The sequence below is a fragment of the Anabrus simplex genome, chromosome 6, assembly GCF_040414725.1.
Source record: "Anabrus simplex isolate iqAnaSimp1 chromosome 6, ASM4041472v1, whole genome shotgun sequence".
Classification (NCBI taxonomy): Eukaryota; Metazoa; Arthropoda; class Insecta; order Orthoptera; family Tettigoniidae; genus Anabrus; species Anabrus simplex.
In genome coordinates, this window is record NC_090270.1 from 345,445,772 (window position 1) to 345,468,347 (window position 22,576).

Consider the following 22,576-nt stretch of genomic DNA (forward strand, 5'->3'; position numbering starts at 1 on the left):
TATTATATCACAAGATGTGGCCAGTGAATTTAGCTCTCCTTCTCTGTATCGTTAGCATCAGTTCTCTCTTCTCCTGAATTTCTTGCAGAACACTTTTGTTTTTTTATATTTTCAATCCATTTAATACTTAGCATTTGTCTCCAGACTCACATCTCAAATGCTTCCAGTCATTTCCAATCCTGATTTTTGATCGTCCAAGATACACAGCCATACAGCAGCACACTCCTTACAAAAGAAATAATAAATTTCTTCCTAATTCCAAAATCTAAATTTGCACTGATTAAAAGATTTCTCTTACTACTAAACGCCTGTTTGGCAAGCGCTATTTGCCTTTTGATCTCTTTGCTGCACCTGTTGTCATTGGTCATCAGGCTTCCTATATAAGGGAAACTGGTGATTTGTTCCACTATCTTGTCAGTATGCTTGATGTTGGTGTGGACTCGTTCAGGATGTTTACTCGCAACTAATATCTTGGTCCTCTTAACATTAATGTTTAAGCGTGATTCTGACAATGCTGATTATGATACATTCAGCATCTTTGACAACTCTTTCTCGGAGTCTGCTACAATTGCTATGTCATCTGAAAATTGAATTAATTGGATATGGTGCCCAGTTGGTATTTGCCTTAAACTTATCTGTGGTGAGAGAGAGCAGGCCTTCCTTACACCTTTCCTGATTTTTGCTGTCTGGATAGTTGCTCCGATATCTACCATCATGGTCTGTCCTTCATAGAGTCGCAGTCTTTCCAGTCCAAACCTGTAGCTTTAAGAATTTTAAACAGTTTGTCCCAACTCACGTTATCAAAAGCCTTTTCTATATCTACAAACGCTAGATAGATGTTCCTATTCATCTTCAACCTCCTTTCTAACATTGTTCGGGAAGCTAAGATGGCTTCTCTTGTTCCCATCCCTGTCCCAAAGCCGAACAGGCCCTGATCAATTTGTAAACTTAATTTGTTATTTATCCTGTTTATTATGGATAGTAGTATTTTGGATGTATGAGAGAGCAGAGTTATGGTTCTGTGATCGGAACATTCTACACTACTTCTCTTCCTTGGTATCATAACCGTTTTGCTTTTGATGAAGTCTTCTTGAATTTCACCTTCATCATAGCATCTGCATATCATGATATATAGAAGTTCTTTCAGTTTCTCTCCCATATTCTTTAGCAGTTCTCCAGGTATGTTATCTTGACCGGTAGCTTTATTTTCGTGAATTTGCTGAAGTGCTCATTCCTTGTGATTCTAGGACCTTCATCAACTTCCTCTACTTCATGTTCTGGTTCAATACACCTTAGAGTGGGCGAGCTGACCATGCGGTTAGGAGCGCACAGCTGTGAGCTTGCATCCGGGAGATAGTGGGTTCGAACCCTACTGTCGGCAGCCCTGAAGATGGTTTTCCGTGGCTTCCCATTTTCACACCAGGCAAATGCTGTACCTTAAGGCGACACTCTGGAGATAAAAATATATTTTTACCTAATGCATGGATTTTCACGAAACTTGGTGGGAATGTCACCTACATAAAAGTAGAGATATCACAAAAATTTCATTCATATACAATTAGTTGTTTTTCCAAAAAAAAAAAAATAGGTAGATAATATGTCTTTTAAAAGTACTACATATAAATTTTTCTGTACATAATTTATATGAGGTGATATACCTTACTAAAGTTTGTGATTTGTTTACATTCTAAAATTTAGGACTTAAAAATCTCTACTACTTGAAAAAATTCTATAATCAAAAATTCCATATGCAGGTTTCTTAATATAGCTGTGATACATATACCATACAAATTTTGTTACAATTGGCTGAATATTATGGGAGAAAAATGGGATTTAAGTGTAAAAATTACAATTGGCAGGAAAATTAATTCAAAGTTCAAGTGACATTTTCTTCCTGATTCATTGCCTAAAAGTCACCAGAACTGTATGTTTTTCCTTTCTTAGCAGCTTCTGTATGAATACTGGTAACTCTGGAAGCTTGTCTCTCCTTCTCCAAAGAACAGAAAATGATTCACCTGAATTTTGTTTTTCACAATGCTACCTTTCCTGGGTCAAAGTTATGGGGATTGTAGTTTCTGTCATGTCATGATTGTTGGATATATGCGTAGGACTTACATGGCTTGAAGTTGATGCAACACTTTCCTGATGAGAACAATCTGATTCCAATAACATTTCATAACCTTTTGTCCCTGATTTCTTCAATGGAGACTCCTGTCCAGCAATAGCTGATTCCCAGCTCTTTCCAATCAAAAGTTCAAGCAATTCTTCGCTGAGCTAAGGCTGATTTATGTTTATGCATATTGTTTATTCCCTTGAATACAAGCTATCAATTATTACAGCACAATGTCTTTCAATAAGAACAGTAACTTGATACACAACTACAGGACGTTACTTGCGTGCGTACTTCACAAAAGTAAACTGACTGGCTATCACCACAGAACCCACAAAAAATATTGAACATACAAGAATAACAAAACTTATAGTTGTCAGCACTATTGTAGTACCATCAGGAATACCAATACTAGCATAAAATGTTACTCAATGATAGTTGAGTACTGAAATATTAGTCCATAACAGGCTTTATAAATTCTTTTAGAAATATGGTAGATCTTACAGCTTGAGTCTGTATAAATATATTGGGAGAGTGCTCAAGAGAAGGAACAATTCTGTCAAGATCTAGAAGATATCACTGATGAAGAAAATGTCATCATCATTGGGGACTTAAATGCACAAGTAGGGACAGACAGACTTGGTTATGCGGTAATCATTGGACCACATGGGTTTGAGAACAGAAATGAAGAAGGCGAAAAACTGCTTGATTTGTGCAGAAGAAATGGATTGATCATCAAAAATACCTTCTTCCAAAAACAAGACAGCCACAAGATAACAAGATATAGCTGGGATGGAAAACATAGGTCTCTCATCGATGATATCATCACTAACAAAGGAGGAGGGAAATATGTAACTGAAGTCAAAGTTATCCCCAGTGAGAGTATAGACAGAGATCATAGATTATTGACTACAGACCTAAATCATGTGGCTAACACAACCCCGAAGAAAAGAAAAAGAAAACGAAAACGTAAAGTGAAGACTTGGAAATTAGAAGAAGCCAAGCTGAAGGAAGAATATAAAATATAGATACAGAGACACTTACCAAAAAGGGAAATGAATACAGTAGAAGAAGAATGGAAAATGTTTAAAGATACTTTGGTGTGTGAAGCTAAAGACCAAGTAACAGGATCAACCATGAAAGAAAAAGAGACACCTTTGTGGAATGACAGAGTTAGATTGGCTATAAAAGAGAGAAATTGGGCAAAAAAGATGCGAGACAAAGAAAACCAAAGAGATGCACAAGATCCAGGTGGCCTAGAAATGACTAAACTACAGGAACTCTACAGAGCAAAACAACTTACAGCTAAGAGGATAGTAAGAGAAGAGAAAGAGAAAAAATGGAATGAGTTTGTGGAAAAGTTGGAAGAGGACAGCAGAGGAAACAAAAAACTTCTTTACAGAGTAACTGAATGGTGTTATGCATCAATTGACCAAGTGCCAAAATGGATATTTTTAGATTATTGCACTTTCTGGTAGCTAAAGGTGTAAACTTTACATAGGTTATTGTTCGGACTTTTATTCTCAACATGATTTCGCGGGAAATGAATTTTGACCAAACGCCAACCTCTCAATCATTAAATTGAAGTTTTGCATCAAGTGACCAACCACCATTTCTGAGTCTGAATTACGCATCAAATGACCACACAACAAGCGTGCAGTCGCTTGGTCGTGTGATGCTAAATGTAGATTCCCGTGTAGCAGATTCCTGCATAGGTTTTCTTCCCTGTGGCATACGCTCAGAATCTAAAATCCTCCGATATGGAAAAACCAAAGTTGGATGAAAACCTGGAAACGTTTTGATTTGACCTTGAAAAAACACTGCCATTGCCCCGTATTCCCACAGATGTTTTTTTTTTTTTTAAAGTGGCAGTTGTGGTTATAAAAGGGATTCATAGTAGGAAAGATAATAAAGGTCATTGTTATGTCTGCTTGGAAGGAGAAGCAGGACGAGGGGTTCAGGAGTTTGGATTCTGCTTGTACAAGCATGTCATGGAAAATGAACACAAGGCCAAAGAAGTCATATTGTGGTCAGATTCTTGCGCAGGCCAGAATCGTAATATAAAGATTATTCTACTTCTTGAAACAGCTTTGGAACAACACCCTACCATTGAAAAGATTACACAAATATTTATATTTCCAGGCCGTAGCTTCCTCCCTAACGACAGCAACTTTGGAGATGTAGAACGTGCTTTCAAATTTCAGCAGCGCCTCTATACCGCCGAAGACTACAAATGTAATGAAGATGTGCCAAAAGAAGAACCCGTTTGTTGCGCACAGAATGATTGGACCGGATTTTCATAGTAGAGTTCATCTGAAGAAGCACACTGTACAAAGGAAGACTGGCACAAACAGTGATAATTTAAACTGGCTGCATGTGAGAGAAATAGAGTTGAAGAAAGATAAACCTTTTAGCAATTTCTTCAAAATGCATTTTGATGCAGAACGCACTGTTGAACATTAAGAAATCTACAGTTGGTCGCGGCTCCAGAATGAAAATGGATCAGCTCTACATGGTCTGCTCCCTCTGTTATGGCCCAATGGAAAACCAGTTTCAGAAGTGAAACTGAACGACCTGTGCTTTCTATAAGGGGTTGTTTAGTGATCCTGGAATAGACGATGATATAGATGGGTTTGATTGTGGAAATATGGATAATGAACTGGAAAATTCTTAAAATCCTGCATTATATTGCACATCGAGAAACTGTGTGTTTATGATGCCTTAATACTATGATCTACCAGTGTAATTTCTACACTACTGTATATTCTAAAATTCATGTTTTTTCTATGTCATGTTGTATGCTGTTATGTACTTAAATAAGCAATAAAATTAGTTAATAAGTACCATATTGTACATTGCACTGAATTTTTAAAAGTCAAATCGATCAATGAATGACAATTTTATTTGTTGGTCAAGTGATGAAAACAAAAAACTAATGTAACCGCAATAAAGCATCAAGTGACCAAGCACCACTGTCTCAGATTACGACGTTATACTTCAAATATCCCTAAATTGAATACATTAAGAAGAAAATTCATGTTTCTATCTTCATTTTGGTATATAATGCCTCACATTTAACAGGAAATATGAATTAATACAAAGAATTTTGCATTTGTATCAATATCTCAAAATCTACTTTTGGCGCTTGGTCAAGTGATGCATAACACCATCCAATTAAAAACAAGCAAAATAACCTAGAAGACATCAAGGTAATAGAGCAGGACAATGGATGAGTAGTAACTTACAAGAGGAAGATGGAATCAGGAGAGAATTCAAGACATTCTTTGACAAGCTCCTGAATGGAGAGGCATCAAATTTAATTCAAAACAGAGAAGTATCTGGAAAAAGAAAGAACCCAGTAAAAATATGGAGCCACCAATAACATGGCTGGAGATAGAGAAGAGTCTTCAAAGTATGAAGAAAGGGAAAGCTGCAGGAATAGATGAGTTAAGTGTGGACATGTTAAGAGCAGGAGGAACCCCAGCAATCCAATGGCTATATAGACTCCTAAATGTAATATGGCAGCAAAATATCATCCAGAAGACTGGAAGAAAGGTATAATTGTACCGATATTCAAGAAAGGCAGTAGATAGAAATGAACCAACTACCGTGGTATCACTCTACTCTCTCATGGACTAAAAATTCTAGAAAAAATTCTGGAGGATAGATTGTGAGAAATTGTAGAACCACTTTTAGAAGAGGAACAATGTGGCTTTAGGCCTGGAAGATCAACAACAGATCTTATATTTTCTGTCAGGATGCTAATGGAAAAATACTGGGAAAAAGAGAAGCCTTTATATCTACTGTTCCTTGGCATCGAAAAGGCCTATGACAGCATACCAAGGGAGCTTATTTGGGTGTGCCTGAAAAAGCTCAAAGTTCGAGGCAGTCTAATTTCAAAGTTAAGGTGCTTTAGGAGAAAACCAGAAGCTGTGTACAAGTCGGTTCTGGACTGCCAGACTGGTTTGAGACCAAAAGGGGAGTACAACAAGGTAGTGCTTTGTCGTCTCTATTAATTATCATTTTAATGGATACCATATTAAAGGCACTAAAAGAAAAGAGGCAAAAAGACTTAAAAGCATTTGCAGATGATGTAGTCATTTGGGGTCACTCAGAGAATGATGTGGAAGAGAGACTGCAAGGGTGGAGTCAGCAGTTTGAGAGATATGGATTAAACATCAACAAGGCTAAAACAGTGGTGTTGAAGGTACAGAAGGGTGACAATTAGCCAGAAATCATGCTAAATGGCACTAAGCTGGACAGTGTCACAGAATTTAAGTACTTGGGTAGTATAATGTCCAAGGATAACTTAGCTAAATATGAAGTAAAGAGCTGAATCAGCAAAGCAACACATTTTTACTTCCAAGTAGGACAAACAAGTACCACTCAAAACCAATATGACACTGTATAAATCATACTACACCCCTATCCTCGCATACAGCCTGGAAACCGCAACATTAACAAGAAAGGATAACTCGAAACTCCAAGCAGCAGAAATGAAGTTCCTACGCACAATGATCCAGAAGACCAGGAGGGATAAAATCAGGAATGAAAATGTCAGAGAAGACATAGGACTAGAAGACTCCTTACTCCAGAAGATCCAAAAGGCAAGATTGAAGTGGTTTGGTCATGTGAAAAAATGAGTGCCAACAGGTCTGCAAGAAAGGAGTATGAAAGAGAAATAAGGGGAAAGAGACCAGTGGGCAGACCTAGAGAAAATGGACAGACTTAGCGAAGAAGGATGCAGAGGAGAGAGATCAGGATTGGGAGCGGATTGTGAACGAAGAATGGTTCATGGACTGAACAAAATGGAAGGGGCTCGTATACCACACCTGGGAAACTGGAGTTGGTCAACGATGATGATGATGATGGGGGGGGAAGCTTTTGGCCCATCCCATGGATGCGTAATTGCAAAGAACAGGCATATTTGATTGAATGGAAACATGACAATGACATCATTACCTAACAAAGCACACACCCATTTCTGCTGTGTGCAGACTGGCAAACAAAGCATTATTAAAGTGGTAAATTGTTTGAATTAACAAAATAACTTTGTGACAAGAAAGAAGAAACTCAATCCTTTCAATTTCAGTCATTAAAAAAATGGCCAAAATGACCAAAATATTGGTTTTTGTCTCTGGGGTGTTGCCTAAAGGCCACGGCCGCTTCCTTCCCACTACTAGCCCTTTTCTATCACATCATCATCATAAGACCTATCTGTGTCGGTGTGATGTTAAGCAACTAGCAAAAAACTCATTCAGCACATTTTCACCTTCATACAGCTGTTCAAGGCATTCCTTCCACCGTGCACTGATGTCATCATTATCTATTAATATTTTCCCTTTTTTTAATCTCTTACTACAGAGCTTTTTGCTTCAGGTTTCTGGGTTAATATTTTAATGCTCCTATAAATGCTCTGTCCGTCCTTCCTTCAAGAATATATTTTCTGATATTCTCAGTTAAGTCGACCATTCACGCTTCTTTTGCTCTTCTACACATAGGTGTTCATCACATTTCTTGCCCAGTTACATATGATTAGCAGTCCTACTCCATTACTGCCTCCACTTGTACTACCACTATAGATCATTCTAAAGTCATAACTGTAGAAATCACTATTTCCTGGCCATCTTATATCACATAGACCCAGAATATCTAGTTCTTTTTTCATTTATGACAATTTTAGCTTCTTCCATTTTTCCTGCTTCCAGCAGCATTCTCACTTTTCAATTTCCATTGACTCGATATTGTGAGGATTTAGCTTAATGATGACCTGGGAAGCGTCGTTCCTTCCACTGCCGGGTCTTGGGCTCCATGTCTCATGATCAATAAATGCAATAAAAACTTTCCAGTCTGTCAAACACACAGCAATTACAATACAAATTATAACATTATAAACATACCTGTAAAATACACACTCATATACAAAGAATGACATGTTTTGTTCTACAAGAACATTCTCAGATTCTATCAAATCACTTAAAACATGCTTATATATGTACAGTATTGTTTACGTTGTGTAAACTTGTCAATGTTTAGTGATAACAGGAACCAGTAATGACAAAAATAAAATAAATATACAAGTATTAATATAATGGAAAACGTACGTACTTATCTAGATTGCCGATGCTAAGTCCGTTGTCATCAAACACTATTTCAGGACTGTGGTCATGGAAAGTTTTGGGTAAAGAACACTGCTCGCAGAGAGGTAGCATGGGAGGGGCCTTGTGGAGCATTGTGGATCTCTCCTATTGGATGATAGAGGCGAGTACACGTACCGTGGAGAAGGGAGGGGGAGTAGGGCGGAACAAGTAGAGCGCTGTGGAAACTTTCATAAACATTGGAGAGGGGAGAGTAGAGGAGGTTATTGACCTACTTCACGTTATAATGTACGTTTTTATGTGATATGGATGAATGAAAATTAAAGATTTAGGTTAATAAAGTAGGGAATTGAAATAGAGACTAAATATTAAATGTTATTATTACGAAAAAGGCTAATTTAATGAGAAAGTTTTGTACAGATGTTATGTGAGTAGGGCAAAGAGAGGGGGGGGAGGATTTTTTAAATGTGTATGGTCATTTAGGTTAGTTACATTAGCATTTTTTGCAATGTAAATTTCTAAGATTTACTTTTATTTTCGATGTGTAAAATGTTTAGATCAGTGTTGATGTCTGTGAAATGGTGTGAACAGTCGTAAATGTGCTCCCCGAAGGCTAAATGCCGATTATATATGACCGCGTTTTTGTGTTCTTTGAATCTTGTGTGGAAATTATGTTTTGTTTGACCTATATATGTGGCATTGCAGTTAGGTTCTTGACACTTGAGTTCGTATACTCCTGACTTTGAGAATGGATCCATTTTGTTTAGGTTGCACTTGCTGATGTGTTTCTGTAGTGTGTTATTCGTTCTAGAGGCTACTTTTAAGCCTTGTTTCTTGAAAATATTAGCTACCTTGTATGTGTTACTGTTAACGTAGTTGAGAACCACGTATTTTTCTTTGTCATGTGTGGTGGTTTCCCGGAGATTTTTCTTATGTTTATTTAATAGTTCATCTACTATGCTTGGAGGGTGGTTGTTTTCTTTTGCGATTTGTTTTATGATTTGTACCTCTTCATTGAAATCCGTTGTGCTCATTGGTATGGAAATAGCTCTGTGTATCATTGTATTCAGTCCTACTATTTTGTGTGTGTATAGGTGGTTCGACTCGTTGTCAATAGTGTGCGACGTCTGAGTGGGCTCTATGTACTCTTTGTAAGATAGGTTGTCATTATTCCTGTTGATTGTGATGTCTAAATAGATGACGTCATCCATGTATCTGCTCCAGTGTAAAGATTCCTTTTGAATGCTGGCCTGTTAAGATGTTTTTGAAGTTATTCAGAAAAATGTTTGCTATTATACCTGATAAGGGTGAGCCCATGGCTAACCCTTCCTTTTGGCAATAGATTTTGTCGTTGACTGCAAAGCAATTTTGGTGTAGTGTTGTTCTAAGAAGGCTAATAATTTCTTTGGTTTCTTGTAGAGAAGTGTTTTCTTTAAGAAGATTTTCAATAATTTTAATGGATTCATCTATTGGTATGTTGGTGTACATGTTGGTGATGTCAAAGAATATCATACGGGTGCTCTGTGTTATTTCAAGTTTACTTAGTTCTTTAACTAATTCTAGACTGTTTTCAATTGACCTGTCTTCTTCAAGTGAAATTTTTCTTTTAGAATTAGATTTAGTTGTTTGCTTGGATTGTAACTTGGCGCATCTTTAAAATTTACTATTGGTCTAATGGGTCACGTTGTTTGTGTATTTTGGGGAGTGCTCTTAGTGTGGAGAGTTTGGGATTTTTGATGATTAGGCTTTCTTTTTTCTTGTTTTGTGAAAATAAAATCTGTTTCCTTGATAGCTTGTTTTATTTCGTTTTGAAATTTATTTGTAGGGTCGCGTTGTAATTCTTGAATACCGTTGTTGTTGTTGATAAATTCTATTGTTTTTTTTTTGTGTACTCATCTTTCTTCATTATGACTGTTGTGTTACCTTTATCCGCTTTCATGACGTAAGGTTGTCGTTCTTAATTTTGTTCTTGACTGTTTTTAATGCCGAGTATTGAGTGGCACAATTCGGTTGCTTGGTAGAATTTTCTTGTACGATTATTTTTTAGGGCTTCATTGGTAGCTACGTTTTTTTATTATTTCTCTTTGTGGAAAGGGTATTTTTTTGCAAGCAATTTCTAAGTCAGTGATGAGTTGTTTTATAATGTTTTCATTATGGTGTTCCTGGCAATTGAATTTGAGACCTTTCTCTAGCATATTTATTTCATTCTTGGAAAAGGTAGTGTCTGATCTGTTGATTAATCTAGGGTGAAAATTAGAGAGTTTGTTGTGGCTAATGTTTTCTGGAATTTTCTGTTGAATCATTAGGTTACGTATTTTATTGTCAAATGACCTTCTGTTTCCGGATTGCTTCCTTTTTAATGCAATCATGTACAAAGTTGGAGTAGGACGACCATTGTGTGTGATGCCAGAAGTTGCTTAGGTTTAAATGGATGCGTAGAATTTGTTTGTTGATTTCCTGTTTCTTTATGTACGCGAATTTAATTTCATTTCTGATCCATAATAATTGTGATTGAGATGTTGATAATTTAGCCGAAGATGCTGTGGGTTTAGCTTTTATGGATATGTACTTAGGAATGAGCTTTAATTCTAGACATTTCTTATTAATGATTTCAAGGCCTTAAAACAAGGTGTTCAGGCCCGTAGGGCTTACCGAGTTTTGTTCTTTGCATCAAGGGGCTTAAAATGAGCTTTGTCTCGTCCTTGTACGACAAATTCGATTTCACCTATATTAGCCTAGTATTTTTATATTTTTATATCTCCCCCATCGCCCCCCACCTTGAATTATTTTGAAAATAAAATACAGCCCATGTTACTCACCGGCAATGTAGGTTTCTATAGGTGAAATCATTTTTAAAATTGGTTCAGTAGTTTTTGAGTCTATCCGTTACAAATAAATGTACAAATTATGAGTAAATTTGAAAATAAATTAGGTTCTAAATTCTTAGCATCTGCTCATCATCAAGACTCTTTCATGTACTAATATTCATAGAACTGTTAGATCCATCGCTGCTAATCATTACAATTTCAATTGTAAACGGGAACTGGTAAATGTTGATCCCGTAGTCCATCACCAAATCTATTTGAGTGGTGTTAGCCATATGCGAGTCATTGGACGCCACTGTAAATAACCACCAACTGATGCAGAACTGCTAGATGGTGTTTCCACATAAATCAACGTAAAAAAATGAAATGCTCTCGTAGTGCTCGTTAAAATCATGTTGAAATGTTGTTGGACACTGTCAGGACGGCACATGAAGATCTGGTTAAAACATATACATTGTCTCTGGTATAAAATTTGCAATTCATTGAGGTGTCCTTGTAGTTAACCTGAATAAAATTAGATAAAATTAAATTAATGAATTGAAGGAGAGAGAGCATGTTAGTTAGATGGCATAGGTTATATGAGACTTACCTCTCGTTGCAGCATGTGGTGTGTGGCATATTGTTGTGTGTGCCTCATACTAACGGTTGTGAGATTCAAAGGAAAAGGAAGGGGCGGGCAAGGAGGGAGAGGCTCATAATTTTATCCCAGTTTTTAATGTCAATTGTATATTTGTTGTTTTATGTCAATTGAGTGTATGTACATTTGTTTAGTTATTAGATGTTTTACATTAAGGCTGAAGATGGCCAGCCCAGGCCGAAAATAGTCCCTAGTTAATGTAATTCAAAATATTGCATATAATAGTATTGAAAGGTGGACCATCACAACATTAATTTAATAATTATTATTGTAACTTGGGATTAAGTAGTGCAGTGGTTTCCCGTTACCTTCTGTATATAATTGAGGCCGCCCCTGACCTGGGGAACAGACGCCCGCTGTAGCCGCCCCTAACCTGGAGAACAGACACTACAAGGATTGTTTTTCAATAGCCGACAATGCTAATTGCTTTACGTCGCACCGACACAGATAGGTCTTATGGTGACGATGGGACAGGGAAGGGCTAGCAGTGGGAAGGAAGTGTCCGTGGCCTTAATAAAGGTACAGCCCCAGCATTTGCCTGGTGTGAAAATGGGAAACCACGTAAAACCATCTTCAGGGCTGCTGACAGTGGGGTTCGAACCTACTATCTCCCGAATACTGGATACTGGCCGCACTTAAGCGACTGCAGCTATCGAGCTCGGTGATTGTTTTTCATAGTTTACTCCACTAGCCTAGGTTCTTCCACTCTCTCAACTATTGGGAGTGAAATTCCACTTCCACCTTTAAGATCGTTGACCAGATTTCACCTGTAACCCTGGCAAGGGACCCTTACAAGGTGCTACCAGTCAGGCCAAGTGGACCAAGGTTTTTTTTTTAAAGAGGTGTTACTCCTTTATCACACGTCCTTTGTCCTGATTTGTGATAGGCAGAGCCTGGCTTCCCAAAACAATGGGTCCAGGTTGGAGGAGAATATAGTTCTCTCAAATTGTCTCAAATTTTCTTGAACTCTAATTTGTGCTTGTTTAGCCCTTGACCCGTCACGCTTCTAATCCCTATGCAGTCCACTATAGTATATATAACAATAATGTTATTAGTTTTCATCCCACTAAATATATTTTTGGTTTATGGAGATGAGGTACCAGAATTTCATCCTGCAGGAGTTCTTTAACATGCCAGTAAATCTACCGACACAAAGCTGATGTATCTGAGCACCTTATAATACCTATACTGAGATGGGATTGAACCTACCAACTTGAGCTAAGGCCAGCACTCTACTGGCTCATCCACCCAGCGCAGCCCACATATTTCTGCTGGTAATTTGGAGAATATTCAGAGGGGGGCCAATAATATGTATATCTATTTATTTATCAATAACTTTGGAACAAATTAAAATAAAATTATCAGTTTTGGAGTAAGTATAGCTTAATGTAGGTGTTAGAAGCAGCCACTATATCCAATAAGATAACTGCATATGACATTTTAATTAGTTCTCGTAGCCCATCCAGTGTAGCTGGTCTTTCCTGATAAACAACATCCTTTAGGGCCCCCCATAGGTAGAAGTTGAGAGATGTGGGTTTTGGGACAATGCTGGATACTCAACGGCACCTCATCTAACAATTCATAGAGTTTCATCCAGACACTCCATGACATCTTGACGACAGTGGACAGGAGCACTATCTTGTTGCAGATAAAACTTCCCGCTCTTATACAGCTCTCGAAAGGCAGGTAAAACTGATGTCTGAAGCTTCTCAAAATACAGCACACCATTAACGGTGGCTTCACAGAAGAATGGCCCACTCAAACCCCGAGAGGACAAAACATGCTACTCATTAAGTCCCAGTAAATTGATTGATGTGCAGTACATGTTGTAGTGTTTACAGTACCATTCAGTTTGAACTGTGCCTCATCAAAGCAGACAATCTTCCTTGCAAACTCCCCAACCTCATGCAGCTTGTTTTCAAACCACTAAAGAACTGAATTTGTTCATTTTGGTCCTCCTCATTCATTTATGCAGCAATCTTGGAACGTACACTTTCTACTTTACAATCCTCAAAATTTGCTGAACACTTCATTGACTAACTCTGGTTTCACATGAACAATGCTTCACAAACTTCTACTTCTGTGGTGAGCATGTAAATTGTTGCAATAGCTGCAGAGATAGCAGCAGTTATTGTTACAAGTAGCCTGGAATGTCCTTTGTGCACGTTGCTAACAGTACCATCAGCTTTGAATTTGTCCTGAATAAGCACGATATTATTAGATTGTTGGAGTCTCTGTTCAAAATTCGCCATTGTAGCCGTACCTCACTATGTTTTCAAACTTAAAATTACGACTTCAAAACCACCTTCCGCTGTTTGAATGACGGCCTTGCATTGTTTTACACTAAAATAAACTTGCACATATTCATGAGTTCACGGCCAACTAACAACATTAATCTACACTTTCCTTGAAAATGAGAATTTTTATTTCCATTCGTTCCCAAGTTATTGATGAATAAAAAGTAGACTATATAGACAGTGCGTATGCAACACCTCATAACCCACAAAAATGCCAAATTGAGATTTTAGCGGGAATATTTTCTGTGTTTGTTACGTCTCCCTCCTACAAAACCTCGTAAGCTGCTGAAGACTCTAAAACATTAATTTTCCGGTATAATGTGATGTAATAATGTAATATAATATAAGCCACATGTCAACTTGCATCTTAATACGTGCAGTGTAATTCCTTGTATCCCATTGAGTGTGGATTATGAGTTATCGTCGACCGACATGTGCTGCGCTCATGTAAGATGATCTCAACAAAAACTTGTAAACATTATTGTCACGAATAGTGATTATCTGCTTTGCAAAGTGGAGTGTTCATATGTTCCTGAGCATTCTGTGTAATTGCTATTTTAATAGAGACATGCAAGGGGCTTGTGTTTAACAAGGTAAGGACATACGTCGTCTTAGTTTTACTAGCATGTATCGAAACATTAGAGAAAAGAAGAACATCTATCATTCGTCCTTCCATGCAGCGAGTTTGTTAAGTATTGAAATAGAAGTGCATGTTTAGAACACTGTGAGATTATTCAAACTCATGATTATGATGTTTGTCTGTTAGCTCTAATGTCAGAGTATCATGTTATTTCTTGTGCTAATTCAATATGAGCACGGTTTTAAATTCAAGAATATTTATGGATTTGGATGAATGGCCTAGTGATTGTACAGTTAGTGACAAAGAAGTTGAACAGCTGTATTGTTATGTGTCAGCCCCGTGGTAGCCACTTTCGGTACTTCCAGGAAGGGGCGAGTGACTCAGACTACCTGAGATCTCCCAGCTGGCTTGTAGGGTGGGGCTGGCCTTCCCATGTATTGTTCTCGTCGGCCAGCTTACCTGTGAGTTTCTTCGAGATTCAACAGGAATATTCTGCCTTTAGTGACATCACAAAATTTCTGGGTCAAATCACGCAAGCTATAAAAAGGGAGGCTAGCCGCAAACAGTCAGTCAGTGTTGGAATCGGGATCAGTACTGGGCTCGGAGTGACAGTTGGGCTCCGAGGTGAAGTCAGTGTGTTGGGGTATGGTGGCTGGGCTGAGAGCGGCAGATGGTGGTGATTGGTGGTGGTGATTATTGTAAGAGGAAGTACAGCTAGGCAACCATCCTCTATATAACACTAATCAGAGGGAAAAAATGGAAGGGATCCGACACTGCGAAAAATGAAGATACCGGTCAAAGAAACACAAAGGCCACAAAGGGCGTGAACATGAAAGACTCCCTAGCCCTCGCAAACCTAGTAGCATCGGGGTCGGAAAAGAACAAGTCTTGACCAAGGGAAGTCGGATAGGATAGATGAAAGTGAGGAGCCTGGCACAAGTAAGTGGAAGCAATGCCAGGACTCAGCTGAGGGTCCTGCGGTCGCCAACCCATCCTCCAAAGTTCAGAGTCCCTGAGGCCTGAGAGCGGCAAAGGTGTTGGCTGTTGCTAGTGTCCCACGGAGGTCTGAACGAGCGAGCTGTTGTTGTGGTGTCGGAGAGACCAGTGAGTGGGTGGACTGGAGACGACAGAACAGAAGACTGTATTCTGTGTTTGTGTATTTCTGTGGACTGGGCAGAGCGAGTGTGAAGGTTAATGCACCTGTGTTAATGTTCGCTGTTGTGAGTATCTTCCTGTTGTTGAATATTGTTGAGCTGTTTAGTTGTTCACTGCATGTGACTGTGTGAATTACTAGACTGTCTGTGGAATCTGTCTGATGAACGACGAAAATACAAGAATGCTAGAAATGAAGAGGGCAGAAAAGAAAAGAATACAGGTGATTAAAGAATGAAGTGGATAGAAAGTGTAAGGTAGCTAAGGAAGAATGGCTGAAGGAGAAGTGCAAGGATGTCGAAGGTCGTATGGTTCTATGAAAGAAAAGCAGCTCGATTTGTTCTGGGTGATTTCCGACAAAAGAGTAGCGTTACAAAAATGTTGCAATGTTTGGGTTGGGAAGAATTGAGAGAAAGAAGAAGAGCTGCTCGACTAAGTGGTATGTTCCGAGCTGTCAGCGGAGAGATGGCGTGGAATGACATTAGTAGACGAATAGGTTTGAATGGCGTTTATAAAAGTAGGAAAGATCACAATATGAAGATAAAGTTGGAATTCAAGAGGACAAACTGGGGCAAATATTCATTTATAGGAAGGGGAGTTAGGGATTGGAATAACTTACCAAGGGAAATGTTCAATAAACTTCCAATTTCTTTGAAATCATTTTGGAAAAGGCTAGGAAAGCAACAGATAGGGAATCTGCCACCTGGGCGACTGCCCTAAATGCAGATCAGTATTGATTGAAGGTAGATGCTGCATACATGAAAATCAAGGAAACCTTTGGAGAAAGGAAATCTAGGTGTATGAATATTAAAAGCTCAGATGGAAAGTCACTTCTAGGGAAAGAAGACAAAGCAGAAAGATGGCAGAAAAAAAAGCTACTATTATTCATTCCATCTACATCATTTGTTTTCTCATTCCCTTGTTTCTTAGGTTAACGCAGTTTTTAGTATCTATTATTATTTCAAATTAACACCTGTTTCACTGAATTTTGTCACAATAAGTTGTTTTTTGCTCTGCATATTGATGTAAATATTGTATATTTGTGCTAATTTTGTTTCCGTATAGGCTCTCTTTTGTTTGTTTTTTCATTTGCGCTTCCATTATGTTTTTTTAGCATTTTTTCAACTCATATTATGTAAATTATTCCAACCCCCCTAATTTTTTTCACTGAAGATGGCTCAAACGAGCCGAAACATGTCTGATCTTGTTTACTCCGTCTAATGACGGAATATATGATGTATTGATTTGGAGGATACTTTCATTTTTCGCCATTGTAAAGTGGCAGGAACATATCCAACAGTTGTATCAAGGTAAAGATGTACATAATTTGGTTCTGGAACAAGAAGAGGCTGTTGATGCTGATGAAATGGAAGACCCAATTTTGAGGTCAGAGATTGACAGAGCTGTAAGCGACCTAAATAGGAACAAGACACCTGGAATTGATGACATTTCCTCTGAATTACTGACTGCCTTAGGACAAACCAGCATGGCAAGATTATTCCATTTAGTGTGTAAGATGTACGAGACAGGAGAAGTCCAATCCGATTTTCGGCAGAATGTTGTTATACCTATTCCCAAGAAAGCCAGTGCTGACAGGTGTGAAAACTACCACACCATTAGTTTAGTGTCTCATGCCTGCAAAATTTTAACACATATTATTTACAGAAGAATGGAAAAACAAGTTGAAGCTGAGTTAGGAGAAGATCAATTTGGCTTCAGAAGAAATGTAGGAACACGTGAAGCAATCCTGACTTTACGTCTGATCTTAAGAGGATCGAATCAAGAAGGACAAGCCCACATACATGGCATTCGTAGATCTAGAAAAGGCATTCGATAATGTTGATTGGACCAAGCTATTTAAGATTCTGAAGGTGATTGGGATCAGATACCGAGAACGAAGAATTATCTACAATCTGTATAAAAATCACTCTGCAGTTATAAGAATCGAGGGCTCTGAAAAAGAAGCAGCAATCCAGAAAGGAGTGAGGCAAGGCTGCAGTTTGTCCCCCCTCCTTTTCAATGTTTACATAGAACAGGCAGTAAAGGAAATCAAAGAGGAATTTGGAAAGGGAATCACAATCCAAGGAGAGGAAATCAAAACCTTGAGATTTGACGATGATATTGTTATTTTATCTGAGACTGCAGACGATCTCGAGAAGCTGCTGAATGGTATGGACGAAGTCCTGGGTAAGGAGTACAAGATGAAAATAAATAAGTCCGAAACAAAAGTAATGGATTGCAGTCAAACGAAGGCAGGTGATGCAGGAAATATTAGATTAGGAAATGAAGTCTTAAAGGAAGTGGATGAATACTGTTACTTGGGTAGTAAAATAACTAACAATGGCAGAAGCAAGGAGGACATAAGATGCAGACTAGCACAAGCAAGGAAGAGCTTTCCTAAGAAAAGAAATTTGCTCACTTCAAACATTGATATCGGAATCAGAAAGATGTTTTTAAAGACTTTTGTGTGGAGCGTGGCATTGTATGGATGTGAAACATGGACGATAACTAGCTCAGAAAGAAAAAGAATAGAAGCTTTTGAAATGTGGTTTTACAGAAGAATGCTGAAGGTGAGATGGATAGATTGAATTACGAATGAAGAGATACCGAATCAAATTGGTGAGAGGAGATCGATTTGGCTAAATTTGACGAGAAGAAGAGATAGAATGATATGACACATCTTAAGACACCCAGGACTTGTTCAGTTGGTTTTTGAAGGACGTGTAGGTGGTAAGAACGGTAGGGGTAGACCAAGGTATGAATATGACAAGCAGATTAGAGCAGATGTAGGATGCAGTAGTTACGTAGAAATGAAAAGGTTAGCACAGGATTGGGTGGCATGGAGAGCTGCATCAAACCAGTCTTTGGACTGATGACTCAAACAACACAACCGTGGAATCAAACCAACGAACAGTCACTATGTGTCGTGTACCCAGCGGCACTGTGTTCAAATCCAGCGGTCTACGCACAGCGGCTGTAGGAGGTGACTGGACGTGGATAAAGTGAAAGTAGGGATTATAGCCGTCCTGAGGTGTATAATTCCATCTGGCTGGGACTCCCCGGTGTGTGCACAGAAGAGAGATTTGTAAACAGACAGTAATTAGTAAGTGTGGCCATTCACAGCTGGTTAGAAAAGAGAGAGAGAAAGAGAGAGAGAGAGAGAGAGTGTATGTGCATTTATTAGGTCATAATGAAATAAATTAGAGTAATGAAACAGATGAAGTTTTATTCGCAACAATAACAACAGTTTTGTGAACAAAATCTATATTTTCAAAATAAACACAGGAAATTAGACAAGGTTCCACTCGACCAGCTGCTAAACGCTGGGAAGAAATCTTCATCAAAACCGCGTGTGGAAGAGGGAGAATTGAATTAACCTATGGAGTTATCTCCTGCACAGCTACCAACCCCAGATGAAGAATGTGTGCAATCTGAGAATGGTTCTTTAATAAATATTACTGCTGAAACTTCAAATGAAAACAGGCTTTCAGGTGGTGATGATGAGAATAACAGAATTATTCCAAGAGCTTTGGGCAAGAGGGAGAAGAATAAAAAGCTACGGATGCAGGGTCAACCCTATGTTGGGTTTACTTCCCTGGGGATGTAAAAACGCTGTCCAAAATATTAACAGGCCTGAGGGAGCATGGTGTCAATCTGAATACTGTATCACCAAGCAAAAAATGTGACAATTTCTGATGAAACTAGGGAACTTATTTTTCGTAAATTCTGTTCGGATATGACATGGGAACAGAGAAAGGTTTATGTTATGAGTAATGTGCAGCATATTAAACCAAAACAAGATATACAGAGAACATCTTCCTTCTGTGTCACTTAACTGTTGATAATGAGCTTATTCTGGTGTGTAAAACAATGTTCCTTGCCTCTCTTAAGACTGTGTGAATTTTCACTCCTTGACTGGGTGAGAAAGGGTCAGCATGGTGTGTGTGATTCAACAGACTCAGAACCACGCAAGGAAAAAAATTTTTGCCCAAGAGAGGAGACAGAAACCGCATATTAAATTATTTATTTGATTCTTTGCCCAAATTATCATCACATTATGCCAGAAAAGAAAGCTCTAAATTATATTTGGTACAAAATATTACCTCACTCAGCCAGCTCTACAGTATGTACTGCATTGAATGTGGGATGTTTGGCAAGAAGCCTGTCAGCAGCAAGAAATTTGTAGCAATGTTTAACGAAAAGAAACACCCACTTCACAAACTTAAGGAGGGCAAATGTAATGAGTGTGTGAAGTACGAAGTTAGAAATTTGAGTGAAAGTAACTGGAAGGAGCATATCATAAGGAAGAACAGAGCTCGGCAGGAAAAAGGAATGGCTAAAGACAACCAAGTTGTGGACTTGACGATGGATTTGCAGGCTGTAAAAGTTGCACCGAGTCTTACAGCAAGTACTACGTTTTACAAAGCTAAACTCGGCGCCTACAACTTCACTGCCGTCATACCGTGTGTAACTGGTTTTCTGAAGTAGATGCTGACTTAAGTGCTTCCACCTTCATTACATGCATTATAGATTACCTTCTGACGAACTGTGGTGAATCAAAAGAAATAATTTTGTATAGTGATGGATGCACTTACCAAAATCACAACGTAATTTTGGCAAATGGAATTTTGGATTTTTCAATCAGAATTTCAACAACTGTGGTCCAAAAATTCTTAGAGAAAGGACTATCACAGTTTGAGTATGATTCTTTGCATAGCTGCATTAAAAGGAAACTGAAAAATCGAGAGTTTCATCTCCCCAGTGATTGCCTCTTGATAACAAAAGAAGCCAGAAGAACGCCCTTCCCTTATGAAACCAAGTGGATGGACTGCTCAAGCTTCTGATATTTCTCAGCGAAAGCTCACCAAAGGTATGAAAAAATGTACACTTTTATTGGAAAGGTAATTAATCTTAAATCTCAAGTTCCTTTTTTGGGGTAGTATCTTTGCATCTATATACCGTGCCCATTTTTCAGGTACCACAGTGTCAGGCTCAGAGAGGACAAGGTGACACAGATCAGGTCCTTCATGTACCATCCTTCTGGTGAGATATGTTACAAGCTCAGTTTTGATGATGACTGGACTATTCTTCCCTAAAGAATTACATTGGTGGAGAAGTGTAAATATCCCCTTCTTCAGAAAGAAAGGAGGAAGGTAACTGCCCAGAAATTTCAGCACCTCCAGGAGCTGAAAACAGTCCTTCCGAAGGACTGTTATCATTATTATGACTCGCTACCTCACGTAGCCAATTAAATGAAATGCTTTTATGTTGAAGTCTGTAATGCAGAAAACTTTTCAGTGGAAGACTAGTAATAATCGGTGAATGGTGTTAATAATGTCACAAGACTTGAGAAAGAAAACATTATGATTTCCTTTGTTTTGCTGTACATTGTTTAGAATTATTGTACATAATTAATTTTTACATTGTAAATATTAGCAATAACATTAATATTAAATGGTGATTAGTAGAAGTTTTATGCACTGTGTTCAATTCAAATTTTTTTCTTTTTTCTTTATGGGAATGAAAGGGTTAATACTCGCTTGTTTTCCATTAAAATGTTTTTTATAAGTTACTACTCACATTTTTTGTTTTCAGAAAGGTTATTTTCCAGCATATTGTAACATACTAAATGATAATTATGAAGCACTGCATAACCTTATAACCCGTGATTCGGGAAACTAACAGCCATCGCAAAAGCTTGTAACCCACATAAGTTAAATATTAAAAGATGAATGGTACGAACTGATCGTTACTGACCCAAACTTTAAACAATATATCAACATATCAGAAGTGCACTAGCAGAAAGCCCCTGTGTTTACATACATTTTTTTGTTTTGAAGCATTCTTCAAAATAGTATCAAGAACAAATATAAACAAACTATTTGTTGTCTACGAACTCAGTGATGAACAGAACACTTGTATGAAAATATTTTCTAGCCAACCCAGAAATGAACTTACCTATCAAGTAGTTCAATAGTCAGGAACTGTACATCCATAGTCTGCTGGAGAATATTTCCAATAGTAAATACAGAATGCACCATCTTTTGTGAAACTGAAAAATACGGTATATCGTCTGCTTTCTGGATCTTAAAATATGCTTTGTTTTGAAGTTTCAATTGATGCCACCAGTCTTCAATCAAATGATCTGAGAAATAGGAGAGCATTGTTCTTGTACTTCAAACACAAATAGGTACAACATATAGGTGAATTCCAAACAGTTACGCATAAGCACATATATCCAATAAGGTTTAACCTGCAAAACTTGAGACTCAAGCTGAACTTCTGTTCCTAAATATGTAAATATCATGAACAAATCAGGATAGGGTCTGAGCTTCACAAGACAGGTTTTTATGGAGGGCTGATGAAGTGATTAACAGTGCATTCTAACCAATACAGCAGTTTTTGGCAATACAATGTTACATGATATAAAATGAGTGATAATTGATTAAATATGTCTTTGTTTTGAGTCAAACTCTCTGTGCTTATTTACCAGTTGTCTATAGAAGCCCTTAAGGAAGTCATGTCAGCATGTAAGACTGTTGCATAAACAATTTGGTGAGTTAGACAGATGCACATCATTGGCATGGCACTACAATGTGTAGTTCAAGCAAACTGCAATATTTCTCTTTTGTCAAAGATATGTAAAGATTGGTTTGAAGAAGGAAGTATGGCTTGCATATTAGTTACCCTTTCCAAAGATTAACATTAACAGATCACCACAAGACTGGTAGGGTGCAATGGAGAATCAAACAGTGATGTTGCAAGAAGGTACAGTATGTTTGTATGTTCTTCAATGAACACAGATTGGTGATGGTGATGTCTGCTGAGAATAGCATGGACAGGCAGAATTAGTAATAAGGAAATCTTAGACTCCAGC

General features: G+C 38.0%; 1 protein-coding gene across 5 annotated transcripts in view; it reads right to left on the reverse strand.

The window, feature by feature from the left end:
- The window catches only part of LOC136875367 (cyclin N-terminal domain-containing protein 1), a 265,579-nt gene that overhangs the window by 214,899 nt on the left and 28,104 nt on the right, over window positions 1-22,576 (reverse strand). For all 5 annotated transcript variants that reach the window (XM_067148918.2, XM_067148920.2, XM_067148922.2 and 2 more), the window contains exon 2: window positions 21,658-21,844. In XM_067148918.2, coding sequence (XP_067005019.2) covers window positions 21,658-21,844 — 187 coding nt within the window. The remainder of the gene's footprint in view (window positions 1-21,657; window positions 21,845-22,576) is intronic.